The sequence below is a fragment of the Chanodichthys erythropterus genome, chromosome 2 (assembly GCF_024489055.1).
Source record: "Chanodichthys erythropterus isolate Z2021 chromosome 2, ASM2448905v1, whole genome shotgun sequence".
Taxonomy (NCBI): Eukaryota; Metazoa; Chordata; class Actinopteri; order Cypriniformes; family Xenocyprididae; genus Chanodichthys; species Chanodichthys erythropterus.
Window position 1 is genome coordinate 30816766 of NC_090222.1, and position 17385 is coordinate 30834150.

General features: G+C 38.6%; 1 protein-coding gene across 2 annotated transcripts in view; it reads right to left on the minus strand.

Annotated features, from left to right (window-relative positions):
- kcnn3 (potassium intermediate/small conductance calcium-activated channel, subfamily N, member 3) overlaps positions 1–17385 on the minus strand; it is a 74296-nt gene that overhangs the window by 56065 nt on the left and 846 nt on the right. The window contains exon 2 of one of the 2 annotated variants that reach the window (XM_067395933.1): positions 16077–17147. In XM_067395933.1, coding sequence (XP_067252034.1) covers positions 16077–17102 — 1026 coding nt within the window. In that variant the 5' untranslated portion in view covers positions 17103–17147. Of the gene's footprint in view, positions 1–12557; positions 12624–16076; positions 17148–17385 lie in introns of those variants that run through there. The other variant, XM_067395951.1, reaches the window with a different exon arrangement.

The following is a 17385-nucleotide window of genomic DNA, read 5'->3' on the forward strand; positions in this document are numbered from 1 at the left end:
GGCCCTATATGCTCAGCGTGATTTATCCGAGTAGATGTTCCTTCATCAACCCTAATGTTGGTCCTGGAACAACATCAGGGATTCTGGAGATGTTGGTTAAGGTTATTATGGCTAAAGCTATGACTGTCTGGGTGGAAACTCATTTAAACGCACCCAAAACATACAAAGATGCACAGACAATAATGGAAATGCACAGGTGAACTTGTACTAAAGATACACACCAGTCAAAATGTATAACTCACATTGTGAATAAGCTGTTGCCCTAAAAACATACAACACATACAATGCAGTGTCCTCAACAATCCCTAAAAAAATATCACATGCATGAAGAATTATGCATGTGATATACTAAAAAGTAGCTAATACTTTAGTATGCTCATTATATGCTATTATTTCAGGAGAAATAAGGAACTTTTTTTGTGTTTATGAGTCATTGACGAATAAGGTTTTTAAAAGTGTAAAACAACATAATGGTGATGTAATTAATTTTGACGTTTTATTCAGTGTTAACAATGAGATTATGTGGGGTTTTTTAATCAATTAACACTGCTTTTGTCATTTTTTACAAGATGGACAAAAATTTTCTCCAAAAAAGTCATGTCGGTTTAACCAAAATTTTTGACACTTTTGGTTACTGAATGACGATATTTTCAACAATGGTAACAAGCTAGCTAACTAGCTAGCTAGCAAAAGGACAACCAAACCTTTTATATTTAGTACACGTTTTTAAAATATTACAACATTTTCCACGTTTTATAGCGGTTGTACCGAATGACCTGATGTTTTGGGACATGCGTATAAGCAAGTGAAAACATGAATTTTTCAATTAGTTACTTTGCTTCACGGCGATGTGGTCCTTTGCAAGTGTCTGAATGATGTTACATCCTGTCACATGATATTGGCCGCATGACTTGATCCAAAATGGTCCCATTATATTGGTTACTCCAAATGACATCAATGAAATTAATTTTTCCAGACATTCTTTCTCATATCAAAGCAACGACTTCTACACATAATTTTAATACCTTTTGCACTATGTTGATATATGATGTTATAAAATCAAACCAGAATTAAAAAAATATACATTTATTACAGTTTAAGATATTTTAATCACAAAGACTATAGAATAACACAAGACACGTCACTCGTATTGTTTTGAATGGGAGAAAGTGTAACGCGCAATATGGCGGAATAAGTCCCGCCTTCTAAATAAGAGCCAATCGCCGACTGGTAAAGTCATCTGGGCATCATGCAGCTCCAAAGCTGTTTGCCAAGCTTTCGATTAAATTTCATATTTGAAATCACCAATGAAATCTGACAACAACTGTCTCATAATTTTTTTTCCAAACGCTCGAATCATGACAGAAAACCCTGTATTTTTATGCTGGATCAAGCTAATGCGCAGACCTAAATGCGCGTCTCTTGTGCCTCATCTGTTTCTATAGAAACCGGTGCTTCTAATGGCCGCTTCAGTGATGCGATGACTTTACCAGTCGGCGATTGGCTCTTATTTAGAAGGCGGGACTTATTCCGGCATATCTCCCATTCAAAACAATACGAGTGACGCGACTTGTGTTATTCCATAGTCTTTGGGTTGCAGCAAACAGTTAGATGCGCGCCTCCGAAATGAGGCACAAGAGACGCGCATTTAGGTCTGCGCATGCGCATTAGCTTGATCCAGCATAAAAATACAGAGGCTTTTTGTTGAGGATGCTAAATATATTTAATGCATATGCGGTCATGAAGTTCATCATTTTAATTCCACTCTCTTCTCACTTTTCCCAACCGTCTCCACTCACTCTGCCTGCCTGCGATTGAGTTTTTTGGGGTTTTTTGATAATGTGTTACCATCCTCCTAAATGAGTCCTCAGTGTCTGTGACATGACTATCAGATCTCATTTTATATATGAGCGTGTGAACAGTGAGTATGACGAACAGACTCATGGCTAGATTAGCAGTTATTGATCCAGGTCATGATGGACACCATGCAGAGCTAATAGGCTTTCCGAGCTCCATTAACTCCATCAGCATTCTCTCACACGCTCAAAATCTGCCTCCTGCTTTTCTTCTTTTCATTTCTCATCCATCTATTCAGCATCTCTTTACTTCTCCTTGGGCCTTTTATAAACACCGAGCAAATCGGCTCTGACGTCTGAATACACAGTCATCTTCGAGCCTTCTGTCTGTCACGCAGTTACACAAACACATTCGCGCACAAACGCACGCACACATTCGCAGTTGAATGTACCGCCACAAATGCACACAGTCATCTGTGATTCTAATGTAATTACTTCCTCTTGTTTCGATTTCTTCATTTACCGCTGATGTTGGATGAAGTGATTCACTTGAAAAATCTCAAATACAAGCCACATACAACATGCACACGCACAACGTGAGATTTTTTTTTAGATCCTGAAACAAAAATAAGACTCAAAGCTTAAAGTCGGCATGAAACGGAAGTTGCCATAGTCTTTTCTTCCCTATTGTAACTTATATCCGAGGCTTCTTGAACAAGAAAAAATGTAGGGCGGGACTTTTTGTCCATTAGGAATTAATTGGATTGCTGTGGTTTGCTCCTGATCTCATTTGTGACAGGGTGTCCCACCCTCGTGTCAGTAAACACGTCATCAGAGAAGATAAGTCATTGCAAAAAGGGAGAGCAAGTTATTTTGATTAAAGATTGTGAGGGCATATTAGAAAAAAAATAATGATATGCACAGATAAATTGTTTAAAATAGCCTAAATACTCCATTTCTTTCAAGTAGACAGAAAATGTACTTGTATTCATATCCTTCTACTGACAGAAAATAGCTGCTACCAAGATGGCCACTGCGTGGACCATCCCTAAAAGAGACTTTGTCCTGGATTAACACAGATTTTCAGATGATTAATGTCACTGTATGTGCAGTGTTGTGTGTGTGACCCTTCATTCGGAGCACTTTGTCTAAGTCAAGCAGTCTAATGATCTGAACCTTCTGGCCAAACCAATCGCACACACGCCACACTTTATCATTCACCGTGAGACCTACACTCACCCCATACAGAAACACACAGCAAATAAACCACAATCAACCTCTATAAGCACACACATAAGCCAATAAATACAACACCAACACACACATACACACCCAGCCCCAGCTGGTAATATGAGAACATGATCTGTGTTGCCTTTACAAGAGGAACTTTATTGCTCAGAGGTTGCTCATTCATAGCCCAGATATCTGGAGTTTTTATTTATTAGTTTTTTAAAGTATCAACTGTGTTCTCCTAAAATTTCTTAGGCATAAATTATACATTTGTTGACTCAGAGAACAGAGCTATAAAAATCGGCTAGAATAGCTCAATCTAGCTAAAGTAGGTAAAAGTAGCGTAACTATTAGTTTGGCTGGTGGTAGCATTGCTACTTTTTAAATCATGCAGCTTTTCATGTAGTGAAGCTATGTTATTGATTACATAGCAGGCAGCATTGTGAAAATGTTACATTGTTGATTATCAAAATTTCAGCAATAAAAACATATATTCTCTGTTGGATGGTGAGAATCAGAACAATATATAATTGAAGAACAGATAACTCTTTTGAATCGGATTCTTTTCAGTGAAACGGTCGAACAACTTACAGTTTACAATCCAAATACAACTTACAATTTTTAATATGCACATGAAAAGTAAGTTGCCTTATCTGCAAAAGGAGGCATAGAAGTGCTTCTAAAGTGCCATTTAGGTGTCTTTACACAGACTGTTTAATGCTGCCTAGAGGTGGCATAAATGCATTTCCTCAGCAATTTCAACTGTATACTTTGATACTAGGGGCTGAGGTGGGTCAGAGCAGGCATAGTTTGGTCTGGTTTTTATGCAGCATTATGTCAGAAACAGAGCAGCTTTAACTCTGTTATAAGCCGTAAAAACCGAGCTACTTTTTACAATATCAAGAATTGACATTGTTACTTGCAAAAATGTCAATTCATGTTTTTCAAGAATCATAATTTCATCTAGTGAAAATTGAAATCTAGATATCTAGAATTCAGGGTCATTTCCTCTGAGGAGGCAAAGGAGGCTGTGTCTCCCCCAAAAAACTGGATAATCGAAATTACAAAAATAAAACAGCGCAAATATTACAAAATGTGACACTAAAAAGTGTATGAATCAATTGTTTTTCTAGTGACACCTAGAGGTAAATTTACAGCGGGAGGTTTGCCTCCCCTGATCACATTGAGTTTCAACAGACCCCCTAAAGCAATGCCACCATCGCACTTTGATTGGATATGATTGGTTTGTGCGATAAATCCCGCCTCTTGTTTTTGTGTGCATTCTCAAATTGGCCTAAATGAAGGCAATGATGGCGTTAATGGGAGGACTAATTAAAATGTAAGTAAACAACTCAGCCATTTCGATTTTATCGCTTTATGTCACATCAAAATCAAACTTGAAATGGCCTGAAAACATGAAGACTATGGGGTTTTTTTTAGTGAGCAATCAGTGTGGTGAAATTAACATCTTCGTGTGACCAGTGTTTACCGAGCTTGATGACCAATGAAAATAAGTTGACTATTAAAAAGAACAGCTGAACATCAGTTCACAAATAAAATATATTATTTAAATTGTTACTGCCTTTAGTTATTTTGGAATAAATGTAAAAATACGTAAAAACACTAACTTGACGATATTTTATCCTTGGTTTTAAGAAATAGAACATTAATTACATTAAAAATAAAAAATAGAATTGAATTAATGAATTTACATTTGATATAAAAAAAAAAAAAAAACGGAGGACTTTGCCTCCTCATTTTAAAACACCACCGCACACCTCTGCTATAAATCATATCCGGCAAATTAATAAATATTAAACTGGCTTGCCATATTCCTTAGGGCTACTGACCAAACCACAAAACAAAAATGCTACAAAAATACACACCACCACCACCAAAACTGAATGTTACAAAAACAGTAATGTATCTCACTTAATGAAAAACACACACACAGATAAGCCCAATTACACACCGAGTGGCACACACACACTTGATTACACACTGACATACACCATTACACCCCTGAAAACCCAATTACATACTCAGAGGCCAAGGGAAAAATGGAAACACACAGAGCCTCACCTACATGCACACAGTTATACACACACATACATTAAGCTTAGCATTAATGGCCATTTGAAGGTCCTTTTAATTCAGTGCACTGTTGCCCCCCTCTCTCTTTCATTGACCCCTTCTCAGGCTGTCCATCTTTTCTCTTGTTTCCTTTCCTCTTCCCCCTCGCTCTCTTTTTTTTCTCTATGTACTGATGATTATTGCTCCTGTGAGAGTGCTGTAAAAGCGTTATTGTGGCAGGAGTGGGATTAGGGTCCAGCAGCCCACTGGATCACCCCTTATATATGTCTTAGAGATGGATTACACATAAACACAGGTTCGTTTTTTTCTAACATAGTGGGGACTTTCCATTGACTCGTATTGTTTTAATAATGAGCAAAATACATTTTCTATCCTCTCTTCTCACAGGAAACTTTTGTGCATGTGTGTGTGTGCGCATGTTTTTGTGACATATCAGGACACAGATTTGTATAATGACATTGGTATGATATCGGTTTTACAAGGAGAGGGTGACTTATGAGGACATTACCCCATGTCCCCATTTTCAAAAGGCATTTAAATAACACAGAGTAAGTTTTTTTGAGAAAGTAAAAATGTGCACAGTTTCCTGTAATGCTGTAATGGTAGGTTTAGGTGTAGGGTTGGTGTAGGGATATAGAAAATACGGTTTTACAGTATAAAAAACATTACGCCTATGGAATGTCCCCACAATTCACAAAAACAAACCCGTGTGTGTGTGTGTTTTGGGTCAGAATTTTATTTTAATATATTTAAAAATTTAATTTATTCCTGTGATGGCAAAGCAGAATCATTACTTCAGTCTTCAGTCACATGATCCATCAGAAATCATTCTGGTTTGCTGCTCAAGAAACATTTCTTATTATTACAGTTGAATTTCTAACTTTGTCCTCTAAACACACAGCACTTTCACGACATAAAAACCCACACAGTGCTACACGATCTTGTAAACTGGCAACAGGTTGATCAACCAAGGCATCTGCACACTTCCTTGCATCTAATAAACAAGTCCAAGCTAAGATGATCCCCAGAGACACATGACAGAGTGAGGAGAGTGTGAAAATTAAGTATTGATTTGACAGAAGCTTTTTCCAGGTATTTAAGGCTGTTAAGGGTCGAGCAGATGTGTGAGGCAAGAGAAGGATGGATTTAATGCATGCTGCCTCGTGCAACTCTACATGCTATTTCATCAAGACCTAAAATGACCTTTTCATGTTTGGGACCCAAAACTGACCACTGAAAACTCAAAATGCCTCAAAATATGACTTAAACTTAGAAATAAACAGAGTTCCAGAATATTAAAAAAAAAAAATTAAATGCTATGACCTAAAAAAAAGAAATCAAAATATTGCATATTCTGCTCTATGTCTAGTCAAATAAATGTGTGCCATTGACCATGTGGCTCCTAGATGATTTGCTTCCACTAAAGCTCAAGATGCTCTTCGGATTATCTCAAATCATGCTGGAGAACATGAATCATGATCATTAGGTTTTCATCAGGAGTTCATGCAGCTTGAATGCTGCTGTTATTAAGACATAAGAGGAAAACCAAACACTAAGACAATCTTAAACTCATGTTTATGCTAATAATATAATTTCTAATGAAAAAGAAGTGCATTCAATCAGAAAAAATGCTTAGTAGAAGCATTTTCATAGTGATCTCAGACTTTTGGACCTCACTGTACAGCATATATCAGCTGAGGTTTAGGACAACAATACAGTTGTTTTGCATGTGGAACTAATTAATTCAGAAGTCAATATGAAAGAGCAAATATTTTATGAAATACAACAATGCTAGTAACACGCAATGGCTCCGATTTCACACTGCACTCTTTCATGCTGTTCTTATCAGCTCTCACTCTCTCCTGTTCCTTTTACCTGTCTATTTAAGGAAGGAAGGATGTGTACGGAGTGTGAATGGACCAGACATCTCCTGAGAAATCACAGCTGAGTGTGTAAGGAACACACACATCCTCACACATACAAACACCTATACACATCCATAACATTTGCATGCAACATCAATACCTTCGCACAGTTGTATAAATTATATATACATGATTTGAGGATTAATTAATTAAAATAATTGCAATTAAAGGGTTAGTTCACCCAAAAATGAAAATTAATTACTTACCCTCATGCCGTTCGACACCCACGCGCGTATCGCGCGAAACTCTCAATTCGCGTCATTCGCGCGAACTAGACGCGCGAATGAGGCGAATTTTCCGCGCCGCGCTAAACGCCTCATTCGCGCCGCGAGACTTCCAGACGCGCGTAAACGCGTCTTTACATTGACTTAACATTGAAATCATTCGCGCCAGACGCTCTATTCGCGTTTGGTGTGAACACACTTTGTTCATCTTCGGAACACAAATTAAGATATTTCTGTTGAAATCCGATGGCTCAGAAAGGCCTCCATAGCCAGTAATGTCATTTCCTCTCTCAAGACCCATAAAAGATACTAAAGACATCGTTACAAAGTCCATCTCACTACAGTGGTTCTACAATCATTTTATGAAGCGACGAGAATAGTTTTTTGTGCGCAAAAAAAACCTAAATAACGACTTATAGAGATGGCCGATTTCAAAACACTGCTTCCTGAAGCTTCGAAGTGTTATGAATCAGTGTATCGATTCATGATTCGGATCGCGTGTCAAACCGCCAAACGGTTGAAATCACGTGACTCTGGCTATCTGAATCATGAATCGATACACTGATTCATAACGCTTCGAAGCTTCAGGAAGCAGTGTTTTGAAATCGGCCATCTCTATATAAGTCGTTATTTAGTTTTTTTTTTGCGAACAAAAACTATTCTCGTCGCTTCATAAAATGATTGTAGAACAACCGTAGTGAGATGGACTTTGTAACGACGTCTTTAGTACCTTTTATGGGTCTTGAGAGAGGAAATGACATTGCTGGCTATGGAGGCCTTTCTGAGCCATCTGATTTCAACAGAAATATCCTAATTTGTGTTCCGAAGATGAACAAAGGACTTACGGGTGTCGAACGACATGATGGTAAGTAATTAATGACAGAATTTTCATTTTTGGGTGAACTAACCCTTTAATTGCATATCAATATTTTCAGAGAAAAGCCCCCAAACAAAGATAAGTGAAAGACATTACATAATTGTGGCAGACCGGACCAATGAATAAGCAAAAGGTAAAGTCATTTGTGTTTGATCTCATTTCATTTATGAATATAAGGAATGTCCGATAGTAGTTAAAGTCACCATGAAATCAAAACTCTTATTTTTTATGGAATATTGCAGTATTTATTATAAATGATTTATACGTGTGGTGAACATAATTATTTAAAGGTGCCCTAGAGGTGCCTTTTCAAAAGATGTAATATAAGTCTAAGTTGTCCCCTGAATGTGTCTGTGAAGTCTCAGCTCAAAATACCCCATAGATTTTTTTTAATTCATTTTTTTAACTGCCTATTTTGAGCCATTATTACATATGCACCGATTAAGCGTGCGGCCCCTTTAAATCTCCCCCTCCCCAACCCCCGCGAGCTCTCAACTGCCTTAAACAGCAAACACAAAGTTCACACAGCTAATATAACCCTCAAAATGGATCTTTACAAAGTGTTCATCATGCATACATCGATTCCTGTGAGTATAGTATTTATTTGGATGTTTACATTTGATTCTGAATGAGTTTGAGGCTGTGCTCCGTGGCTAACGGCTAATGCTACACTGTTGGAGAGATTTATAAAGAATGAAGTTGTGTTTATGAATTATACAGACTGCAAGTGTTTAAAAATGAAAATAGCGACGGCTCTTGTCTCCGTGAATACAGTAATAAATGATGGTAACTTTAACCACATTTAACAGTACATTAGCAACATGCTAACAAAACATTTAGAAAGACAATTTACAAATATCACTAAAAATATCATGTAATCATGAATCATGTCACTTATTATTGCTCCATCTACCATTTTTCGCTATTAATCTTGCTTGCTTACCTAGTCTAATGATTCAGCTGTGCACAATTCCAGACGTTCTGCCCTTGTGTAATGCCTCGATCATGGGCTGGCATATGCAAATATTAGGGGCGTACATATTAATGATCCCGACTGTTACGTAACAGTTATGCTGAGATTCGCCTGTTCTTTGGAGGTCATTTAAACAAATGAGATTTATATAAGAAGGAGGAAACAGTGGTGTTTGAGACTCACTGTATGTCATTTCCATGCACTGAACTCTTGTTATTCAACTATGCCGATGTAAATTCAATTTTTGAATCTAGGGCACCTTTAATATTGTTTTTAAATTCATGTGCCCTCATAATGTTAAATCAAAAAAAAAAATTCTCCCTCTTGCAACAACATCTCTTCTCTGATGACGTGTTTTTGGCACGAGGGCGGGACAACCTGTCACTCACATGAGATCACAGCAATAGCAAACCACAGCCATCCAATCAATTCCTGATGGAAAAAAATCAAGTCCCGCCCTATATTTTTTTCTTGTTCGAGAAGCCGTTTCACTCATATATATGTCACATAGGGAATAAAAGACTAATCACAACTTCCGTTTTATGCTGACTTCCCAATCAGTGTATGATTCAGGAGTTGTGATTAATTCTTTTTTAATTCTCTGCGTTCTTTTTTATTGCATTTTTTTTAGACAAGTAATGCACTAAATCAATGTATTAAATCAACAGCCATAATATGCACATAAATTCCCATCCAGATCAGCGTAAACACTTCACATACAAAACTAGTGAAATCTTCATTTTCATATGCTCAAACATAGACAGCATTCTTCAGTTTCTTTGCTTCAAACTGTACACACGACTGCCATTTCAAAAGAGACGAAAGTGTTAAGAGGTTAGGAAAATGTTTTGGACATAATGATGCCTCAACAGGAATTTCCAGCTGGTTTCATCCTTTCAAAAGCAGCTGTCACACACACACACACACACACACACAGCTCAAGCAGTGCATTGAAACCATCAATAGGTGCTTGATGTTGTGCAAAGGTGATTATCAATAATCAATATAGCCGGTCACTCCGAGATGTGAGCGTCCGGCAGCATCTAAGCAGCCACTTTCCTTATTTATTCCCTCTGCCATCACTCAATTGTCCATTCAAATAAACTTGTTTCATATGGGAGTTACCAGTGACTATATATGGGGTTTGAGGAAAGGTAATTCCCCATTAGATGAGTCAAATCAAATAGAAGCAGTCTGGAGGATGTGGAAGAGCATCAGTATCTCACATGTCTCTGGACCTTCAACAGTAATGCACTGAGAGAAAAGCCCTTTAATTGCTCTGAAGGGCGATGCAGCACTAACAGGCTTCTATTGTGATGCTTTATAATGGCTATAATGGTATACAATCAGCATGGCCATTATTCATGTACAAACTTGACTCACTCACCCGTTTTCCATCTCAAATAAAGAGATTTTATTACAGCCTTTCATTTCATCTCTCCTAACACTCACTCGCTTTTCTCTCCCTCTCCAATAACACTCCCCCGTTCACCGCCCACTACAATAACAGAGAGAGAGAAAGAGCACTAAGGATAGAGAGTACAAGAAAGAAAGAGAAAGATTTCCAGACCCAGAATAATTACCAGGAGAGAAGAGGAAAGGAATCACCAGAGAGAGGAAAAGGGAAAAAAAAAAAAAAGAGTACAAGAGAGAGTGAAAGAACGAGAAAGTAGGAGAAATCGTGTCTGAGAGACAGAGAGAGAAATAAAAATAAAGCATAAGTGGAAAAGAGGTAGAGACAAAAGAGAAAACCACAGGGAAGACAGGCAGCGAAAGAGAGATACTGTGACAGAACAAATTTCCTATATCTGCCATATCAAAAGCACCTGTGCAGAACAAGGACCACAACTGCACGTACAAGGGATTTCCAGAATACATGCTGAGACAGACCCATTCAGAACAGTGCTAGATGCAAGAGAACACCTCATAACACTCACACAAACCCACTCGCGCACAGACACGCACTTCAGACGAAGGTGCTGTTCCAAAACCTACTGAGCATTTTAAGCAATACAAAGGCGAAAAATACGCCACTCGGTTTTTCTGCCTCCTAAGATACCTCATTTTAGACAAATTTCAAAGCATGTAGCCTTCAAAGTAAATGCAATCCCAGAATACACTGCAGCAAGCTCAGCAAAAATAAATCCAAGATGGTGGATGATGAAAATAACTATCGATTATAATAATGAATAATTATCAATAAAAACCTTTTAGTGTCATTAAAATGTACAATTTTACTCAATATTTATGTGTCAATAGAGTTGAGTATGCCTACTTATAGCGTCTCAAATCCTACGATTTTACCCAGTATTTATGTGCTATGGGTTTTTAAAGGGTTAGTTCACCCAAAAATGAAAATAATGTCATTAATTACTCACCCTCATGTCGTTCTACACCCCTAAGACCTTCGTTCATCTTGGGAACACAAATTCCGATTAAATCCGATGGCTCAGCGAGGCCTGCATAGACAGCAATGGTACTTCCTCTCTCAAGATCCATAAAGGTACTAAAAACATATTTAAATCAGTTCATGTGAGTACAGTGGTTCTACCTTAATATTATAAAGCGATGAGTATATTTTTTTGTGCACCAAAAAAACTAAATAATGACTTTTTAACAATATCTAGTGATGGCCGATTTCATAACGCTGCTTCTTGAAGCTTCGCAACTTTACGAATCAAATCAGTGGTTCGGAGCGCCAAAGTCACGTGATTTCAGCAGTTTGACACGCGATCTGAATCACTGATTTGACTCAAAAGATTCATAAAGCTCTGAAGCAGTGTTTTGATCATCACTAGATATTGTTAAAAAGTCGTTATTTTGTATTTTTGTTTCTTAATTTGTGTTCCGAAGATGAACGAAGGTCTTAGGGGTGTAGAACAACATAAGGGTGAGTAATTAATGACATAATTTTCATTTTTAGGTGAACTAACCCTTTAAGCTTATTAGAGTACCCAGCTGTTAGCTTAGCAACATGCTAACGTCAGACTCTAGTGGACGCAATTTAGAGTTGAGTATGCCTACATTTAGCACCCCAAATCATGCATGATGATAACTAACATCTATGTGTGTTTTTAGGCTTATAAGAGAATCCAGTTGTTAACAAACTAACTTCAAACTGAATCAATTGAGAGTTGAGTGTACCTACTGTACGTTTAAGGTGCAAAATCAGTCACTCATAAGGTTCAATAATTATTATATAGCTAATATTAGCATATTAGCTTCCTGTCATCAAAAAAAAAAAAAAAAAACTGACACCAAAGCTAAATAAGTTGACAATGAGCTCAGCACTTTCTGTCCATTTCTTACTCACCCGCACACACATTCAGCCTTCAATCTGAGGCTGTGGCTTTCACAGTGGAAAATATTTCACCTTGACATGATGTGTCAGTTACATTCAATCCTTTTAACGTAACGGCACAAGAATCAGTCACTTACCTAACTTCAGCCTCGCAATGATTTTGAGACTTCGGCTTTATATAAAATGTTACTAGTCTGTAATTCAGCTGAAGTAAACGTCAGTTCTTGAGTAACACTCTGTAGGCTGTAATGGCAGTTACTTTGATCATCAAGCAACACTTGATTTTTAGCAAAAGAGCAGACTGTGAGAATGTGTGTTCTCGCCTCCCATGGGTTCAAAACTTATGCAGAGCAAAATGGATGTTTGTCATGCATAAATAAAGAGACAGTATATTCCTCCAAAATGTATAAATCTGTTTTAGAGAATCTAAACACACTCAACCCACACCACTTTCTGTATTAAACAGTTTCAGTTTTGGGTTTATTAAGCTCTATCCTCTCAACAAGCTGTCAGTTTCCACAAACAATTTTGACTCATCTCTCAGTTCCTTACAGTCTTTACAGTGAAACACTTGATGGTACACTAGGCTATGTGGAGGGTTTAAAAGCAGAACAAATTAGTAAAATGCCATGTGAACAAATTCTTAATTCATGCATGCATGACCACGATCAGTGCAGGGTAGTAACTGATTACATGTAATCTGGATTACATAATCAGATTCCAATAATTAAGTACTTGTAGTTAGATTATATTACATTTTAAAATACTCGTAAACAGACTACAGTTACTTTTTTATTCTCACAACGGCAGTAAATTATTTATAATTCATTGATTATCTCTACTACTTCCTTTTTATCATTTAAATTTTCCTTTCTGAAATAGCCTACTGCTTATATGCATTCAGAAGGTCTTCCAGGTTTGTGGAATTGCACACACAGACCAGCCTCTAATCATGAGCCAATCAGTGATTTGATCACTGGGTTTACAGAAATTATTTCACTTTTAAGAAGTGTTTTCTCAAAATTGCATATATAATCAAGTCCTGATGAACACATTGATTATTATTTGAATTATCACTCAGTGAGTCATTTAACCATGCATTACTGTCTTTGGAAGGCTTTTGTCTTTCAAAAACATTAAAATGTACAAATGTACAAATCTATTTTTTTTAAGGATTTAATTACTTAATAGCTATTTAATAAACTCACAAACCCCCTTGCCCTGACGTAAAGTAATATTTAATACACTTCATGTTGTTAATAACAAAGAATTGAATTTATTTTCTTTGGTTTTTTTTATATCAATATGGTACAAGATTATCCCATTCAAATTAATGTGATAAAAGTAGGTCAAAAGCACTGGTCACGGTATCTATTTTTTTTTCTGCATAAACATTTTTTGCCTGTGTTTGTGAGGGATGATTCAAAATACACTTCTGAGAACTTGTTTTGGATCCAGAACATTCCTTTAAATAGTTTCTAATCATTTCTTAATCACACAAATATTACTGATCTCTACCCCATTTGAGAAATCTCAGCTGTCAAAAATTCTTTCTGAGCATACAGACATCTGATCCTGACAGTCCTTTTCTGACCGCAGCAGCATTACGAACCTTGAATGTCTATTGCACACGTGTATGTTCACTAAGATAGATAGATAACTATTTAAAACATTCATGCTCACGCCAGATACACAGGTGCATCATTACTGTCCTCAGTTCCAAAAAGGTGACAAATGCCATTCCAATTCTCCATGGATGTTTGTTTTGAGAGTTGATTTTCAGCTTCGCTTGTGTAACATGATATGGCTTTGCACCCTCTAAATAACAGAAGTTCCTGTGATGGGTCCCTGTGATCACACACTTTGTGCCCATTCAAACTGAGACGGCTTTGAACGCAACTTCCGAAAAACATTTATTTATATCTCTGATGATTAAGCTGCAGGATTATTGTTGGTGTTTGTGGCAAAAATCACGCATTCACATTGCACGTCTAAATTTGGTCACTCCAAATGAGTCACACTTTTCACAGATCATTTGCTTAAACAAAATTCTGTCATAATCTATCCACCCTCACATCACTCGAAACCTGTGACTTTTTCCAGTGGAACACACGAGCGGTTACAATAATAAAGGTCAAAGCTGCTATTTTTCATAAAACGAATATGCAAATGATCATTGGCTTTGAAAGTCAGTTAAAAAATTTGCTGGGTTTATTTAAAAATAAATAAATAAATAAACAACAACACTAAACAGAAACTATGGCATGGTGTTGTCACATTTCTGTAAAATATTGTGAGGAAGGTCAATAGTGTAGCAATGTATGAATCACCATTCACACAGATGTCACTTTCAAATCAAGAAGCTTTCTGTTGGTCCACATGAAGTCCATGCAAAATCTGCATGGTTTAAATGTTTCGCCATCACATGAACTTCCCAATCGTAAATCGTAAGGATTCCTACTGAAATTACTAGATTTCACCCACAAAAATTCTGTGAAAATGTGACCACTCTTTTACAATTATAAACTGAGCAAAGTTGTTATGCGGGTAAATGCGAAAGCTCGGAAGCACAGAAACTTGACATGCAAGAACCAGTGAGGTTTATTCTCACACGTCAAGCAAGCACTGTTAGGGGCCATTCACACAGAACGCATCTTTGCGTCTAAAAACGTGAGTCGCAGCGCTCAGGAATGGTTTTTAAAAAAGCACAGCATAGAACGCGAGGGTAACGATAATAACAGAAATAATAGAAATAGGCAAACAGCAGAATAGATAGATACGAGTTTTGACATGGAAAAAGAGAAAATAAGATAATAATGAGCGCCTCCTCCGCCATGTTGCCATCAAATAAAACAGTTGTCATGCCAACGCTTGCCCCGCCTCCGAGTTCTTCTGATTGGTCCACTGTTTTGGAACTGACATTGATGAGCGAAATTTGAAGTTGAAAGTTGAAATTTGAAATTCTTTTAACTTGAAACGGCGTCTTAAAAATGTGGCGCTCATGCGCGAGGCACTGCAAAAGACGTGAGACGCGGGTGTAACGGTCATGCACGTCCGTCAAGCGCGTGTTTACATAGAATAACAATGGGAAAGTAGCGCATTGGAATAGAAGAACACGTTCTGTGTGAACGGCCCCTTAGGCTGCCGTGTTTACCATTTTTGATGTGCTCAATGTATGTGCATTAATCAATTTTTATATATGAAAAAAAACTAAATTAAATCTTTTTATCATATAAAACGATCATGGATTAACGACTTGGATTAAACTGCTGGATTCATGGGAATGACTTTTCTGATCTCATTTTGTACTTTTTGATGCCTGCTTTTTGATGCGTGGATGGATCAAAATTGATCAAAATTGAGAAAATGATGAAAGAATTTCATTTTTGGGTGAACTATCACTTTAAGTGATTTTTGTTTGGTCAAGCATATGTTCTTGTTTGTTGAATGTCATTACGTAACTTGTATACTGCTTTATTTAATGGTCTGCACTACTATATGTATGGCTGAATCCAAGTTTTACCACCGTTATTATAGGAACATAATATGGGAAGCACATGCACTCTCATTCTTATTCACACAGACAGAGCAGAACCAGCAGGATATGTCCTCGTGCCCGACCATTCACCCAAGTCCCCGGTACACAAAGTCCTCACCTTATTGTAGACACCCCAGGACAGCTCGGTCTCAATCACCATGACAACAATGCCAAACATGCCGAATATGAGCGCATAGTCACTAAGTCTCTTCCTCTTTTCGAACAGTGCCCTCCTGTGGCCTAGTTTGTAGCCAATGTTCTGATTCTTACGTTTAGGGGCTTTGGAAGCGGTCCTTCCTGGGCCTCCCACGGCACCGCCCCTCCTTCCATTAGTCCCGCCCCCTGCCGAACCACCCAGCATACCCCTGCTCTCGGAGAGGGCGTGGTTCTGGTGGTAGATGGACATTTGATTGGCCGAGGCCTCTAGTTCGTAAGCGTGTCCGTAAGGCGGATCCTCTTTCGAGGAGATAACGATCTCTGGGGGGTTCTGGGATTGGGATTGACTGTGCTGAGAGGAGGCCGTGGTCACCTGGCCTGCGCTCGCCCCGCCCTCTTTGGTGTCGCTTCCACTGTCGGACTCGATGAGGTTCCGACGGGAGGCGCTGAGGCGGCTAAGCGGCTTCATCACGCCGCCGCTGTACTTGCACGAACTCATGGCGATCTCTGTAAAGGGGTTACTGTCCCGCCTGTGCACCAGGGGACTGGCCTGCCTGTGCTTACATCCCCGCTCTCGCTCCCTCTCCCGCTCCCGATCTCGCTCAGTGGAAGGTGAATGTGAGGAATAGAACAGCGCATTGTAGACAGGCGACGTCTCCCCGCTCAGGCTGTGTTGGCTACCCAAGCAGGAGGAGAGCGGCGTGCTAGTGGGGTGGAGCGCGTTGGGGATTGGCGTGGACAGCTGGGGTGTCGTGGACAGGGGCAACTTGGGCAGCGACGCCGGGGGAAGGTTCGGCGTGGTGGGAGAAGGGGTGCCATTGAGGCGCTCCAGGCTGCTGTTGCCTCCCGTATGATTTGAGTGGTTAGTCCCAGGGTAGTTGCCAGAAAGGGAAGCATGGGAGATACCACCGAGAGGGAGGGGCAGACGTTGCTCTTCGTCTTCGCTCCCGCTGAGAAGGGCCAGACTCAGAGAGGGAGGGGGATCCATGGCAACCAGGCTCCAGCAGGTTTGTTTGTGCTCTGCTCCTCAACTCTGGAGTTTAGTTGGAGGGAGAGAAAGAAAGAGAGAGAGAGTGAAGAAAGGATCATTGTTATTTATAACCGAATAAAATTAGCAGGTGCAAAAGGAGGCTGGATTAAATGGGGGACTCCCCTCATATTAATAAACGAAGGATGGATTGCAAGTGTTGGGTGAAACTGAGTTGTTGCATTGTGCTCGAGGAGTTTTCATGGAAGATCTTTGTGAGTCAAAAAAGAGAAAACTGATGAAC